Here is a 14626-nt window from a genome sequence, read left to right as displayed (position 1 = left end):
AGGATTTCAAGATCCCTTTGATGGAGGAGGAAGGAGTCTGTCAGCTAAAACGAGGTGAAGCCTTGGAGAATAAATTCAAGAAAGCAATCCTGGCCTGAGTACAGGGAATGTACTGAAGGAGCCCTGAAAGTGCTGTGGGATTTGTTTCCTCTGAAACCTGAATTTTGTCCTCCCTAAATAGCCTTCATAATCCTTTTCCTTCTGCAGGAGGACAAATCCACTGGAGCCCCAAGCCAAGCTCTCCAGCTTCCACAGACTTCTGGCCTGACACCCAGTCAGTGGACATAGAGCTGACAGCCTACGTGCTCCTGGCGTACCTCTCCAAGCCACGGGTGCACGCCGGTGACATGACAACTGCAGCTGGCATTGTGGCGTGGCTGACGCGGCAGCAGAATGCCTACGGGGGTTTTGCCTCCACCCAGGTAACCAGCAGCTCCCTGTGGATCCTTTTGTGGCCTAGGCTGGCAGCACAGGTCCTCTTGAGGAATTCCTGTGCCAAGCCAGTTCCATCGCAGCTGATGCTTTCAGAGCAGCGCCCGTCTCTCCCTCTCTAGGACACAGCTGTTGCCTTGCAAGCCTTAGCCAAATACGCAGCGAGGACGTTCAGCACCTCAGGCCAGGCAGTGGTGAGGGTGAGGTCCCAGAGGGCCTTCGGAAAGGCATTCCAGGTCAGCCGCCAGCAGCGGCTGCTGGTGCAGCAGGCAGCGCTGGTGGAGATCCCGGGGCAGTTCCTGCTGCAGGCCCACGGCAGCAGCTGCGTCTTCGCTCAGGTCAGGAGGTGGGATGAGCGTGGAGAGAGGAGGACTCTGCCTCTTTTCTCCTGCACGAGATCATGCCTGGCCTGTGTTTTCTGCTCCTGGCCCTTACCCTGCAGACAGTGCTGAGGTACCACGAGCGTTCCCCAGGGACTCCTGTGATCTTCACGCTGCGTGTCAGCACAGAGCTGAACAACTGCAGCCAGGCGAATCCACGCGTCCTCACCGTCCGCATCCTCGCCAGGTGACTCCAAGGGCTGCTTCCTCCTCCAGCAAGATGGAGTGAGCCCGGGGACAGCAGCCAGGAAGGTCTGAGCGCTCTGATGGAGAGACCTGGCCCTTGGGGTGAACAGGACAGAGGGTGAATCGGACAGGTGGAAGGCTAGGAGGGGGAAGGTGCTGGCTAAATCCTGTGAGAGGGAGCAGTGGCTGCCATGCCCCCAGTCCCAGCTGGGACACCTGGCTCAGGGCGTGGTGGTGGAGGGAAGAGGGGCTGGGAGGGCACTGTCCTCACAGAGTCAGACCCTCTGTCTGTTTTTTCTTTTCCAGCTATATCGGGAGCAGAGTCACATCCAACATGGTGATCATAGAGGTCTCCCTGCTATCCGGATTCATCATGACTTCCAGATCCAGAATGCTGGTAAGAACTTTGGAAAAAGAAAACCCAGCTGTGGTAAAAGGATCCTGCCTGCTTATTCCTGTTGAGAATTGTTCATTTCAGGCCAGGTGTAGCTAAATTTGCAGGGGACCTTTGCTGTTGCAATTGCACCGAAACTTCTTGTTTTCCTGCAGCCCCCACAAGGGGGATCAGAGGTGGTTCAGCTTCTCCCACTGGCAGTATTTAGATTTGGGCCAGGAACAAAGTGTACTGCTGGGTGTTCTGACACCAGGATTTGTTTGCCAGGAAGTCTAAGACAGGATTTCTCAGAGATACTCTAGCTCTAGCTAAAAATATTCTTTTGTTTGCCAATTAAATAATAAATTAAATCATAGCCCCCATGCAGATCTTTAAAAGCAGTTGAACACTCAGTGAGATGAAATAAGAATCTCTACTGGTGCCTGCACCCATTTGCTCACCAGCATATCAGTCATACATACTACCCACATAGCCTTTGGTCTCCAGAGGGGGAGATTCCCCTGCCCTGGGCAGGGTCAGTGTGACACTTCACACATGAGATGCTCACAAGGGATGTCCAAGAGGGAGTAGCAAGGATATAACCACTGAAAAATGCACAGTTCCACACAGAGTCCAGCTCTATACCTTCCCTCCACTGAAACACTGGCTCTCTCAGGTCAGGAATCCCTGAGGAAAATGCTCACAAATTTCATTCCATTATTGTTTCCTATCCTAGCTGGAGAACAGAACCATTGTTAAGAAAATAGAAGTCAAAGCTAATGTGGTCTACATTTACCTGGAGAAGGTAAGTGAGAACAAAAGCATTTGGTGTGGCACAGTGAGAGCAAAAGGTCAGAGGACAAGGAGCTGTGTGAGAAGCCTGAGGCTGGTCTAGGTAAGAAAAGAGCACTGGTAGAATTGGGGGCAGAGGAAGTTTGCCCAATTTCATTGTCATTGGATTAGAATAGTGCTATTCCTCACAATACTCCATTTTAAAGTCCAGAATCTCTAATGGAATAGAGTAATGTAGTGCAGGAAGACATTCAAATCAGGGAAGGTGAAGATGCTGTCACTTCTTTCTCCCCTTCCTTGCTAATTTCCTTCCATCTCCACTAGCTGAATGATGAATCTCAGACTTTCATTCTGCAACTGGAACAAGAAATTCAGGTGAAGAATCTGAAACCAGCCGGCATCAAAATCTATGATTACTACCAGCCAGGTGGGTTGCAGATTTCCTACTGCTTGGGGGTGGGGAGCAGGGTTCCTGATTCTCTGGCTGGGAAGAGACATGCAGCCTTCTCTGTGTGCATCCATGTGTAAACACCTTCCTCATTTCCTCATTTCCTTTTGCAGAGGAGCGAGCCTTGGCTGAATACAGCGCTGTCTGTAGTTGAGGTAGGCAGCAAGTTCCCATGCGACACCAACGGTGGCATCAGGAAATGGTGGGTCTTGGGCAGGAAACATGGAATATAAGCAAAGACAGGAAGGGGAATGGTAAGCAGTGGGGAACATGTACCCAGCTGGAAACAGGAAGTATCTCTTTCTAGGTCTATGGATCAGTTTTTTTTTAATGTTCTCTTTCCTCCTGTGCATGACTGCACCTGGAGGGGCAGAGTTTTGTACATGAGCAAGGTAGAGAGTTTATTTTTCCCAGCTGCTCTTAAATGCAATTTTCCTCATTTGGGAGAAAAACAGTGAACCTGAATAATCATTCAATCAGACAGTTCTAGTCTTCTACATTTAATAAGATGCCACACGCAGTCTGAGCCTTCCAGAAACTAACTGCTCAGCAGGAAATTCCAAGCATTTTCTCTTTTCTTCATATCTCCATGTGCTGACAGTTGGCAGGGGTGACAAAGGACTGATGGGAGAGACTGCAGGGGTGGAATCTATCCCTATTCCTGTGAAGACAATAAAGGACAAAAAAAAAAAAAAGTTCCTGAATTATTAAAAATAACCACTGGGAACTTAGTGGCCTTTTTTGCACCTTGTGACCAAATGGTACTGTCAGGCCAAGAAGGACAGAGCTCTTATCACCCAGAGGGTGGTTGGGCACTGGAATGGGTTTTCCCGGGAAGTGTCACAGCACCAAAACTGATGGAGTTCAAGAAGCGTTTGGAGAATGCTGTCAGGCACATGGTGTGACTCTTAGGGCTGTCCTGTGCAGGGACAGGAGCTGGACTCCATGATCCTTGTGGGTCCCTTCCAACTCATAATATTTTATGACCTAAGATTCTCTCTCAGTTTATCTATACAAAGCTTATGTCAGAATCTCCGGTAAGGGTGTGGAGTTGTGGCAGATATCCCAGGACAGGGCTGTGTGCCTCCCTACACGTGATTCACGGAGCAGGTGGTTTTCCCTGTCTTGTGGGCAGGAAAGCACACAGGTGCAAGGAAAGTTTAGCAGGGGCAGGCGTTGGTCAAGCTTAAGCTTTGTGTTTGCTCACCCTGGAAAGAGGATGGGCAGGTGTCCATTCCCTAGTGTGGATCAGAAGCCAGGCTGAGATGGAGAAAGGCTTGGCACTGAAACGTGGCCAGGCCCTGCAGTAAAGGTGAGCATGGCTCGTTGTGTGCACAGGGCTGGAGAGATGTGAAACTACAGGGAAAGTGCCAGGGAAGGCAACTGTGGTGACTTGAATAAAGTGTATTTGATGCAAAGGGCCAGGACTGGTGATAGTACTTGGTACATGCAGTCCTTGTTTTCTGGAACATATCCCCACCTTTGTCATGATCTTGTCACATCAAATCTTCTACTTCAGTTCTCTTTCCCTCAGTTTAACCACTGGGGTACAGAAACTCACCCTTACTTGGCATTGCCAATTGCTTTCTACCCTCGACCTGCAGTCTGGCAAGTTTCTTGACCAAGGGCCTTTGCCTGCACCTCCCTCCCCTTCCATATTCTTCAGGACCATGCCTGTGATAACAAAAGAGGTGTTGGGTGCTCACCTCACTTGCACGGGACACTGTAGCTCATCACTGCAGTTTCTTCTGGAAGACAAGAAAGAAAGTGCTGGTGAGACACATTGTCAAAAACCCAAAAAAGCAATCCAGCATTGTGCCACTGTTCCTTGGAGAGGTGTTCCCTCTGATTACAGGCTACAACTCCCCTCTACATGACGCATGAAACCGCTGGTGTGTGCCTGTGACTCTGCAGCTGGCCAGGATTCACCCAAGGCATAAGGCTGAAAGCCCCAAAGAGCTCCATCACAGTTATGAATTCTACACTTTCTCAAGGAATAGCAACCCCTGACACATTTCTAGCTTTTCTTTCCACCAGGAGCCCCACAGAACAGAGGACAAGTTGGTTTTTGTGTTATTCCTCTAAGGGGCCCTTACTCTTCTGAGTCATCCTCCCACTATGGTCCCTCTGCCTTTTCTGTCTCCCACGAAGTGCTCAAAAGCACAGCTCATTGCTCCACTCTTGTGGGGAGAGCCAGACCCTCGCTGGTTCTACACACCAGCTTCAGGCCTGAAGTTCTGGAGCCAGAGAGAGCAGGACCTACCATTTTGAAAACCAGGAGGTGAAGTTCATGCCTAGAGAGCTTCTAAGGGACAGTCAGATAACCATGTCAGAGATGGTATTGTCTTAGACTCAACAAAATTCAGAAATTTTCTTTCCAGAAGTACATTTGGGTGGTTTTTGCAGTATAGCACCTGAACTCACCTGGCATATAGTAATCATAGATCTTGATATTGGCTGGTTTATGATCCTTCACTTGCATGTCCTGCTCCACCAGGAAAGTGTAGGTTTGAGGCTGTCTAGTCAGCTAAGACCAAGAAATGCAAGGATTAAAAACAGAAAAGGACAGAAAAGTCCTGTAAGACAACCCCTCTCACCTACTTGCACTCAGGCTCTGTGAGACCTCACCACTGTAATAGATCTGTTCTGCTTTCTAGTCCATCTCAGAAATACCTTTTACTTCCCATTCTGTGACCGTCTCCCCTTTTTGGTCACCAAATTTAACTCAGCTCATGAGGAACATCAAAAACCTACGGAGTCAGTGTGCACTACCTAAATGGCGTGTTAGTGTTCCCACCAATCCCACCTTCCCATCCAGCTCTGCTCTGAGCTCCTTCATGCACCTGGCCTCAGTGGCTACTTTCTTATTCACAGTGACATCAGCTCTTATTCTCCAGTCTCACATAACCCTCATCATTAAGCAGACAAGTACAAGCTGTGGATGAACATCTGCTGTAGGGTAGTAGTTACATGACCTGCTGTTGATTGGGGTGCACCTTGTGTTACCTGGCAGCTTCAGCTGAAATATTTCTCTGTATTTTCTGCTCTGTGCTGTAGATGTAATGAATGCAGCAGCTCTGCAAGCCTAATGCATCCATGTGACACTAACCCACTTCCTATGGGGCCAGCTTATCTCAGCCTACTGACAGAAACTGAGGATGAAGGATCACAGAAATGCTCCTTAGAAATGCTGGAGTTTTAAATACACTCCAGGTCTCATTTCTGGTGCTGCTTAGGTATTCATGGAGCTAGGAAAAGGCTGGAGTGGCTGTCAATCTGTTGATTCATGAGGCTGTGGAGTGAGCACTTCTGTTCACACAACCATCTGGTTTGGTTTCAAACGGTCTTGGCAAAATCCATGAGCAATCTTGCATGCTCTCTGCTGCATTCAGGTTGCTTAAGAGCTTTTTAAGATTTCAGGCTTGCTGGATTTATTAGATGGATCTTATTACTACTCCCCAGTCCTACTCAGGCACCATATATATGGACTTTCAATAGTATCTGAACAGTGCCAATAACATGAGAGCTTGCCTTGTTTCACTCAAGTTAAGTAGCCCTGTAAGTGGCTCTACAGATGAACAACTGCACACTGACACTTCTCCAGATCAGCAAATGTGGTTGGTATGCAGGAACAACAGCTCTGGATAGTTAAAATAGTAATGAAACCAGTAAACAAGAATAAAAGCTGTCAGTCCGTAGCCCCTTTAATGATGATGTTAGCCCAAATTACACTCACTTCCTCCAGGTAGAGAACGACTTGGTCAGCTTTGCTTTCAACTTTCTTCACTAAAGGCATTTTCTTTAGCTGCAAATAGGGGAAAATATCAGAAAGGCTGTAATAAAAAGCAGAAATATTCAGGGGTGTTTGTCCTTGTGAGAGTACAGGCAAATATTTACACTGCCTGGGAAGCTGTTGATGTAGGGAAAGGCAAGGTGCAGCTTGGAAGAGACTTTGAATATAAGGATGTCTTAGGAAGAAAATAACCCTGTTTCTCTGCCCACAGGAATGATCACATTTCAGCATACAGTCCTGCATGATGGACATCCATCACTGTTCCCATCCCAGCTGGACACAAATTCAAGGTCTCACCTCTTCCAGTGAACCTGCCACGGGGCTGTATCCAGACAGCAGCTCCACTTGGATCAGGACCATGTTGGTGGACACACGGTTCCCTGTGTAGCTGCAGCAGGAACCCAGGGGACAGCACTAATGTTACTTTCTGAGCCATGATCTGCAGATGCTCCAGCCCAGCTTTGGTACTCAGGTGGAGGAATGTGCCTTTCTTTCCAGTGTTCCTCCTGTAAGCATACCTGTTTCTGCACTGTAATAAATCTTTGTGCTTCCCTTGATCTCGCTTTTAATTGTGCCAAGGAGAATAAGTTCCTTGGAAGTTCCTGGTGTTACCTTCTTTAGCATGGCAGGGAATATCACATCCTATGCCTGTTCTCTTGGCAGTTCTGTCCCAAGCCAGCTGGGAGTACAGCAGAGGAGAGTGGTGTGACAGTCAAACAGGAGCAGAGGAGGGAACACTTAGGAGTATGAGGCAGTCCCACAGGACCTTCACATCATTAGTGTTTTAATACCTAGTCCTAGAGAGGGGTAAGACCCACAGACCTTGGGAGAATTTGTGGTGAGGGGCAGGGGACAAGCCAGGATTACAGCCTGAGCCACCCCTCTGGGGCCTTGTGCCTGTCACCCCACTGGGGAGAGCACAGTGGGGTCACCTCAGCACTTGCACCCCACGAGCGAAGGGGAACCCTGCCAGCAAGAGCCTGGTGTGGTGCCAGAAGCCTCTTGGCACAGGGGAGGAAAGGGGCAACTGAGTGGCTCCTACCGGGCACGAATGGTGACAGGGAAGCGGGTGGCATCAGGCACGGTGCACTCTGTCTGCACGGATACGGCAAAGGTGGCCTCGCTCCTCAGGGGAGGGATGTGGTACCTCAGAATGGCCTGCCAGGACAGAAAGAAGCTGGATGGCAGAGAACAGCAGGTTTTTGGTTTTTTTTGGTTTTTTTTTTTTGGTTTTTTTTTTTTTTTTCTTTTCTTTTTTTTCTGGAGAGTATTCTTGTCTAGACTCAGCTACTGTTTGCTGTCTTGTATTGGTGTAAGAGGAAACCATGCGGCAGAAGCAGAGGTTCTGCTAGTAGTGCACTGCTCCTGGTGGATTTCTTGGAGCAGAGGAGCTGCTCTGGCTGGATGGAGATGATCCGGATTTCATTTGGGAGTAGATGTTACCTTCCTGTTGGATCACAGTTATCCCAACCAGCCTTGAAGCCCAGATGTTACTACATCTTGCATGTTACCTGCATAACTACATCTTGCGTGTTACTACAGCAGTTTGTTTCACTGTTGGCTAAGTAGCAAGGTAAGATGTTCTCTGGCTTTCAAGGCTTTTCACCAGACAGACTTCTTCTTCCTGGCTGGGCTTACCTGCAGGAAAAGACACCCATGGCCCTGCACACGCAGGGTATAATCTTGGGGAATGGCTGGCAACTCCACTGTCTGCAGCAGGAGGCGATTGCTTTTGTCTACTCGGAAGTTTTGGCTGAACCCCTTGGAAGTGAGAGAAACCTGAAGATCAGGGCTATCCTTGCTGAAGATGTTGGTTGCATACAGGGCTAGGGCTTCCAGAGCAGCAACCGTGTCCTGAGGAAAGAGAAAAACATCAGGAAAAGTGGGATTCCTGCTTCCTATGCATGCCCAGCCCATAGCCTTTTCCTCCCTCATACTGCAGCTATAGCACAATAGGGGTTGAGCTTTTCCCTCTGGATTTTAGCATGGGATTATCCACAACTCCCAGGACTTGTAAATCCATACATCCTTTTTTAATTTATTCATTTTTCTTTTTTTTAGTATGGGCTGTTAGAACCCACTGCTCTCAAAAAAACAGCATCAAATCTGATGATGATGATGATGATGGCTCAAGGGGATTACCTGGGTTGAAGCAAAGCCTCCATATGGGTTTTGCTGCTTGGTGAGCCAAGACACAATTTTGGATGCCTTTTTGATTTCATCTGATGACAAACTTGATTTTGTAAGGTGAGCCATGAGGATACTAGATGTCAATTCCACATCAACAGATGGAGCCCGATACCAAGATAAGGAATCTTCTTCCTGTTTGGACTGTTGACTCCAGAATATTTGGTCACCTAGAGGTGGAGCGGGAACATTTATGGAATGTGTATCTGTATCTAGTGCCCCTGGAGTTCTACTTAGCCCCTGTGTATAGGTACTAAACAAACATGTACATTGGGATAATACACATGGAGAAGATACACGTGCATAGCTCCCTGTTTGCTCCCCACACCCTGCTTTCCCCAGCAAAACCTTAGGCCTGCAGGCTGGGGAGCAGCTCCACAATATCCATGAAGCTCCCCTGGTGTGGGTGACTGGGAGGCCAGGACTGTGAGATGATCCACAGAGACAATCTGTCTCACAGCGTGGATATAACCTGGGGCAGCTTGGCAAACTGAGGCTTGGATAGACAAGCCTTGGACTCCTCACAAAGCTCTGGCAGTACCTGCCCCCCCCCTACTCCTTCCCTCCATTCCAATGGTTGTTCAACCCAAGGATTTCCACACTGTTCTGCCAGTGGCCCTCCCTCCTGCCCCAGAGTCTGTGGTACCTGATATTATGGCAGCCTTATCCAATCTTTTGAGGATTTTCTGCCTGAGGGCCTTGTCCCCTGCCACTGCAAAGGCGTTTGCAGCCAGTGCCAGGCTGTAGAGGTTGGGACTGCCAGTATCAGCATGGACCAGATCCCTTATACACTTCAGAGCTTTCCCCACAACTGGGTCCTAGGATACAATTGAAAGCACTCTCGTTAAGGGCAGCGTGTTTGGGAAGGGAATGCAGATTGCACGTGTGCAGAAGAGGGTGGAAACCAAAGGCAGAGCCCAGGCACTGCCTGCAGGAGGCTGCACACACAGCCCGCTCCTGCTGCAGATACTCACGGAGTGAGGCATCCCCGAGTGTATGAGAGCTATCACAATCACAGAGCTCAGCCCCAGGCCTTCCTCCACTGCACCCTGCAGACACCACAAAGCACAGAAGAGGGATGCTATGAGAATGGAGAGAGGAAAGTTTTGCAGTGCCTTCTGGTCCCCCAGCAAATGCCAGCATAGGCAACAATGCTGGTCCTATTCCTTCTCCTAAGGAAGCGACAGGACTGGTATCCACTTTTAAAGGTCCTGCTTACCAGAGCACTTCTCTGCCAGGGCTCCTCAGTCTCTACTGGGTAGCTGATTCCCTCCCCCTGCTGAGCACAGTCCCCTTTCTCCTCCCAAACGTAAGATTTTCAGTAGCAGATTTCAATGCCGGGGGAAAGTGATGATCCCACAACCCCGCTGCAAGGTGGCAAGTGTTAGCCCTTGAGATGGAGGGAGGGCAGGGCACTGTTTCAGTTCCCAAGTGCACATCATCGAATGCAAACCTTCATCACTCATAAATTGAAAAAGTGACCCAGTAACTAGGTAACCCTGAGTGTCACCCAAGGGCTCTTCCAGCCTTCCTCCTGCAACAGAGTTCATTTGTTCTTGGCACCCAAACTGGACCAGAGAGTGAAGGAGCTCTAAGGTACCTAATGAACCACCAGGACATGTCATACCATCAGACCATTGTTGAATAGCTTCCCCACGCTCTTGAAGCAGCCAGATGGAGTCTGACTTTTAATCAGGGCACTGGCAGCGTCCTTTATGTTTTGTTCATCTATGTGGATGAAGTCCCGGGCTTGGCTGAAGGTCTTCAGGACAAGAGCAGTAAGCCTAGAGCCAAGGAAGGAAGAAAGATATAGACCTGAATTGCCACTTGATGCACGTCTCCAAGAGGAGACAGGAGTCTCTGTGTCTTCTACTACATCCTCCTTGTAGAAATACCAGCAGGCCACAGCCCCTGTGCAGATGGAGAATTGGAAGCAATGCACATGAGGTCAAGAAGCTTGAGGTCAGAACCATGTGCAGTAAGAGAGAAAAAATTCAATTTTTCAGGCCTTCAGGGCTCTGCTAATTCCAACAGGGTGCTTTGTTGCCCTGGAGGGCTGACATTTAGTGGAGAGAAAAAATTCAATTTTTCAGGCTGCTAATTCCAACAGGGTGCTTTGTTGCCCTGGAGGGCTGACATTTAGTGAGCTCACTCAGACCCATTCCCAATCCTGTTTGGGCACCAAGCATTCTGAAAACCTGTAAAGAAGGTGCCTTTGCTGCCAAGTTTTCAGAATCAGTCTCGTTTGAGGTGCCCAAGAACAAACAATCCAACAGGGCTACTTCAGGTTAGTTTATTGTCACATTTGATAGAGGTGTTCCATAGACTAAGAGGAAGATTTTGCATATTTATCAAAACAGATAAATAGGGAAAGTGATGGCATACTGGGGAGCCTGGCATGACATAAATGTTATGGAGTGAGAGATAGATATTGCTCTGGTTTCAGCTAGAGTGGAGTTAATTTCTTCTCAGTAGCTGTTACAGTGCCATGTTTTGGATTTGGCATGAGAATGGTGTTGAGCAAACAGCTGTGTGCTTAATTTCCACCTGGGCTTAAGCCACGACACCTTCCAAAATGCCTTCCAAAATGCAATTTCTATTCAAAACTCCACACCTTCAGACTGCCTCAGTTTCCCCAGACCAAAATCCAAGCCAGCTTGAGCCTGACCAGATCAAACTGTTGTTCCCCAGTTATGTCTGGATATCATTGCTTACCAAGTGTTTCCTGGCTCACTTCCTTCCCCAAAGGCACTGTATGAGCCGTCTGTGTGCTTGTACAGGAGCTGCTGCTGATATCCTGCAGGAAGAGGCTGGGGGTAGTGAAGATGCTGTGTGCCTGTCCTGTTCTCCAGGAGCCAACCTGCCCCACCAATCCTGCTGATCATTACAGAGAGCATTATCTCTGAGGAATTTAGCAGAGGGGTGCCGTGTACTGCTTGTGCCGCTGACATGCACTAGCCTGACTTACACTGCTGCAATTACCATGATGCCAGGCAAGTGATGCTGCACAAATCCTGCTCAGCACCAGGCCTCTGCTGAGGCTTCTTCCACACAAGCACTGTAGTGGACATCACCAGCTTAACAAGTAGGAATTCACTCACCGCTTTCCAGGTAGCCAATTGCCTTCTGTTTGATTTCTGGAGTCAGCTGTCCTGTTTCTTCAAGGTATCGTGTGATAAAGACGTTTGGGGCAAAATGAACCATGTTCTGCTCACCACAGCCACTGGACATCTGGAGAAGCTCGTCTATGTTGTCCAGTGCTGTTCCCATAATGTCACCTGTAGGACAGAACCACAGCTTTGGGAGCCATACGCATTCTTGCATGTAAAACAACTCTGGTCTCTCAGATTCTCCAGGTAACCTGCTAGGACTGATCTCAGTTCACCTCTGCTACGTGATGTCTACAGACTGTAGGGACAGTGGTTGGGTACTTGGCTGTCTTTCCCCTGGCTTGGTGAATTTATACATCCATCCAGTGCCACTTGTATAGGAGAGACAGGATACTGCTCTGGAAGACAGTACCACACCTTGCTGTACATATTCTCTTTCATTACTTTGTTTGCTAAAGAAGACACAGTGGCACCACAAGAGATGTGTCCTGCAGGGAAAAATATTACTTCCCAAGACTCTTCTAAAAACTCACCTAAGAAAGAGATGTGGGCTCTCTCTGACCCGAGGACAGTGTTCTCTGGCATAGTGAAAGAGATTGTCTCTGAAGCTGAAGTTCCTGCAAACAGCAAAAACATCGGAACAACAGGCATGAGGAAGATGGCAGAGTCACAGGTGTCCCCCAGGAGATGGTGTAAACACGTCTGGGATCACCTCATCAGTTGGTGAAATCAGCATTCAAAAGAGAGGATCAGACAGAGCTCCAGCCACCCATTGATGGGGGTCTGTGATGTGGTTAGGCTGTGGCTTGATGTTGCCAGGAGCTTTTAGTAGGGCTGAATGGCTTTGCCTACCCATAAAAGCTCCAAAATCCCTGACTTTCTGCTCCCTACACACCTCCAGAGAGTCCCAGAGATGTTCAAACACCACAGTGCTTCCATCTGATCTCTCTGTTCTGTGCACAAGCACAGCCCCAGTAAGACAGTACTTGGGGGTCTCTGCACCTACCTTCAGGGCACAGGAGTGAGGTGTGGGTCTTTTCCTCCAGCTGCCCCTCTGCCTGGTGGGGAAAAGGCTGGTCAGCTCAGAAGGGAAAGAGGTAAAATCAGAGAGCAGTTGTACAGCACCCCACCTTTGTGCAAGCACCTTTTTCATCCTCGTGGGCCTTGGCAAAGGACTTCACACAGACAGCAGAGAAATCCATGCCAACAAGTGAAGTTGTACTGGGAAGCAGGTTTCTAAGCTGCTGCATGGCCTTTGACCCCATTGCCCTGCCAGCAAGCAGTTCTGACATTTCTGTCCCATCCAGTGGAGGAGCTCCAACCCAATCCACCCTTAGAAATGCGCCCATCTCCCCAGCTGACTCTTCCTTCCCAGAGCCACCCACCAGACTGTCTTGAGCCCAACCCAACTCCAGCCTCTCCAGAACCCTGCAGTGCAGCCTGACCTTCACCAGCAGGTGTTTAACCACTGTGTCCTTCCCTCCGGACTCCGGCACAACAGCTGTACGCTCCGTGCAAACATTTTCCTGCTCCACCACCTCAGCAGTGACAGTGAAATTCACCTTCCCTAAAAAACAAAACATCAAGAGGCTGGTTGACATATCTGTGCCTATGTTTTAGTTTGCTTAGCCTCGGGCTGCTCACTCATGCTTTGCACAGGAGGCCAGTCTCCCTTCCAGCCCAGCTCTGGCTTCCTCAAGCAGCTCTGCCAGTGCTTCCCACCCCTGTCCCTCCCTTGGCCCCTTACCTAATTTTGTAGCCTTCACATCCCAGGAAAATGTTTTTGCTGAATCAGGGCACAGGCAAAGAGTGAACTTGACATTTTCATGAAGAAACTCAAAATCCTTGGAGTCCATTAGGCTAAGGTGGAGCTAGAGGTAAAACAAAAGGGAGTTCAGGTTACAGAGCTGCTGTTGCTGTGTTTTTCCATTCAGGTCCTTGATTCAAATGACAGTCAATCCCACAAGCCAGGGGTGAGTGTGTTGATGGCCTGTTGCAGTATCTGTGGGACACCAGCAGTGTCCCATGGACATGCAATCCACATTTGTAAGGTTTGGTTTCTGGGGAGGGATAAACTGGTCAGCAATGGCTCTGTGTGGAACTTAATTGAACAACTTCTTTGGTGTCCTTTGCCCAGTGCCTAAGCAGGCAGCCCCTCTGTTTGGATCTCTGTTAGTAAAGGAGTTCCCACACATTCCTTTGCTCCAAGCCATCCTGGAGGCAGCCACATACTCACTGCCATGCACTGCTTCAGGTAGCTGAAGACTTTGACTTTCAGGGGAAACGACTCTCCCCGGAAAACAGAATAGGGCAAAGTGGGTTCCACGAAGAAGGGCTTGAAGCTCCGCAGGCTGGTGGTCTCTGAGATTCCCAAGCCATGGCTCTCCGAGGTGCAGAAGGTCATGGCTCTCCAGTCTGTGATACTGTCAGGTACTGTGACAGCTAGCTCAGCAGCTCCTGAACCACTGAGGAGAAAAGAGAGTGGAAGAGGTTCTCCCCACCCTGGAAAGATTTCTCTTGGGAAGACAAATGCAGAAATTCAGACTATGAAACAGAAGTGCATGTGAAGGCATGGGGATTCCTGGCAAGGAGGACAGAGGTATGGGAAGGACGGCAAATAGGTGGGCAAGGAATGACTTAAGAGGAAAATGCAACCCAAAATTTGGTTCTGAGCAGCGCTGCACAGAGGGCTCACAAGGGTCCGTGTTATACGCTCAGTCTGTGCCATCTTCTGAGCAGCGCTGCACCTGAAATTCTTCTTTTGTGTGGGCACAGAGGGCTCACAAGGGTCCGTGTTATACGCTCAGTCTGTGCCATGGAGTATAGTGTGACACTTCCTATTGGGAAGGTGTGGAGACAATGGAACATGTCTCTTCTGAGGTGCATATTGACAGTAGAAAAAGTAACACAGCGTGAACGTGGGAG

At 49.0% G+C, this 14626-nt stretch overlaps 2 protein-coding genes across 9 annotated transcripts in view; one reads left to right on the top strand and one right to left on the bottom strand.

The window, feature by feature from the left end:
• Positions 1–6677, top strand: part of LOC121349846 (alpha-2-macroglobulin-like protein 1) — a 26540-nt gene extending 19863 nt beyond the window's left edge. The window contains exons 28-35 of the mRNA XM_041460629.1: positions 208–422; positions 555–770; positions 875–999; positions 1305–1395; positions 2108–2176; positions 2488–2590; positions 2725–2766; positions 6616–6677. Of these exons, the coding sequence (XP_041316563.1) occupies positions 208–422; positions 555–770; positions 875–999; positions 1305–1395; positions 2108–2176; positions 2488–2590; positions 2725–2765 (860 nt within the window). The 3' untranslated portion in view covers position 2766; positions 6616–6677. The remainder of the gene's footprint in view (positions 1–207; positions 423–554; positions 771–874; positions 1000–1304; positions 1396–2107; positions 2177–2487; positions 2591–2724; positions 2767–6615) is intronic.
• The window catches only part of LOC121349832 (alpha-2-macroglobulin-like protein 1), a 24266-nt gene continuing 12579 nt past the window's right edge, over positions 2940–14626 (bottom strand). Inside the window, exons 19-36 of one of the 8 annotated variants that reach the window (XM_041460605.1) lie at positions 13938–14166; positions 13449–13572; positions 13147–13268; positions 12708–12759; positions 12235–12318; positions 11693–11869; positions 11307–11388; positions 10219–10375; positions 9566–9640; positions 9238–9409; positions 8547–8761; positions 8043–8258; positions 7447–7562; positions 6702–6792; positions 6348–6416; positions 5036–5138; positions 4318–4359; positions 2940–3272 (exon numbers count right to left, since the gene is read on the bottom strand). In XM_041460605.1, coding sequence (XP_041316539.1) covers positions 4319–4359; positions 5036–5138; positions 6348–6416; positions 6702–6792; positions 7447–7562; positions 8043–8258; positions 8547–8761; positions 9238–9409; positions 9566–9640; positions 10219–10375; positions 11307–11388; positions 11693–11869; positions 12235–12318; positions 12708–12759; positions 13147–13268; positions 13449–13572; positions 13938–14166 — 2125 coding nt within the window. In that variant the 3' untranslated portion in view covers positions 2940–3272; position 4318. Of the gene's footprint in view, positions 3273–4317; positions 4360–5035; positions 5139–6347; positions 6417–6701; positions 7202–7446; positions 7563–8042; positions 8259–8546; positions 8762–9237; positions 9410–9565; positions 9641–10218; positions 10376–11306; positions 11389–11692; positions 11870–12234; positions 12319–12707; positions 12760–13146; positions 13269–13448; positions 13573–13937; positions 14167–14626 lie in introns of those variants that run through there. The other 7 variants (XR_005954610.1, XR_005954609.1, XR_005954606.1 and 4 more) reach the window with 7 other exon arrangements.

This window comes from Pyrgilauda ruficollis, unplaced genomic scaffold, assembly GCF_017590135.1.
Source record: "Pyrgilauda ruficollis isolate IOZ18807 unplaced genomic scaffold, ASM1759013v1 scaffold146, whole genome shotgun sequence".
Classification (NCBI taxonomy): domain Eukaryota; kingdom Metazoa; phylum Chordata; class Aves; order Passeriformes; family Passeridae; genus Pyrgilauda; species Pyrgilauda ruficollis.
The sequence above is the reverse complement of the archived record's forward strand: the minus strand, read 5'-3'. Positions and strand labels throughout refer to the sequence as shown.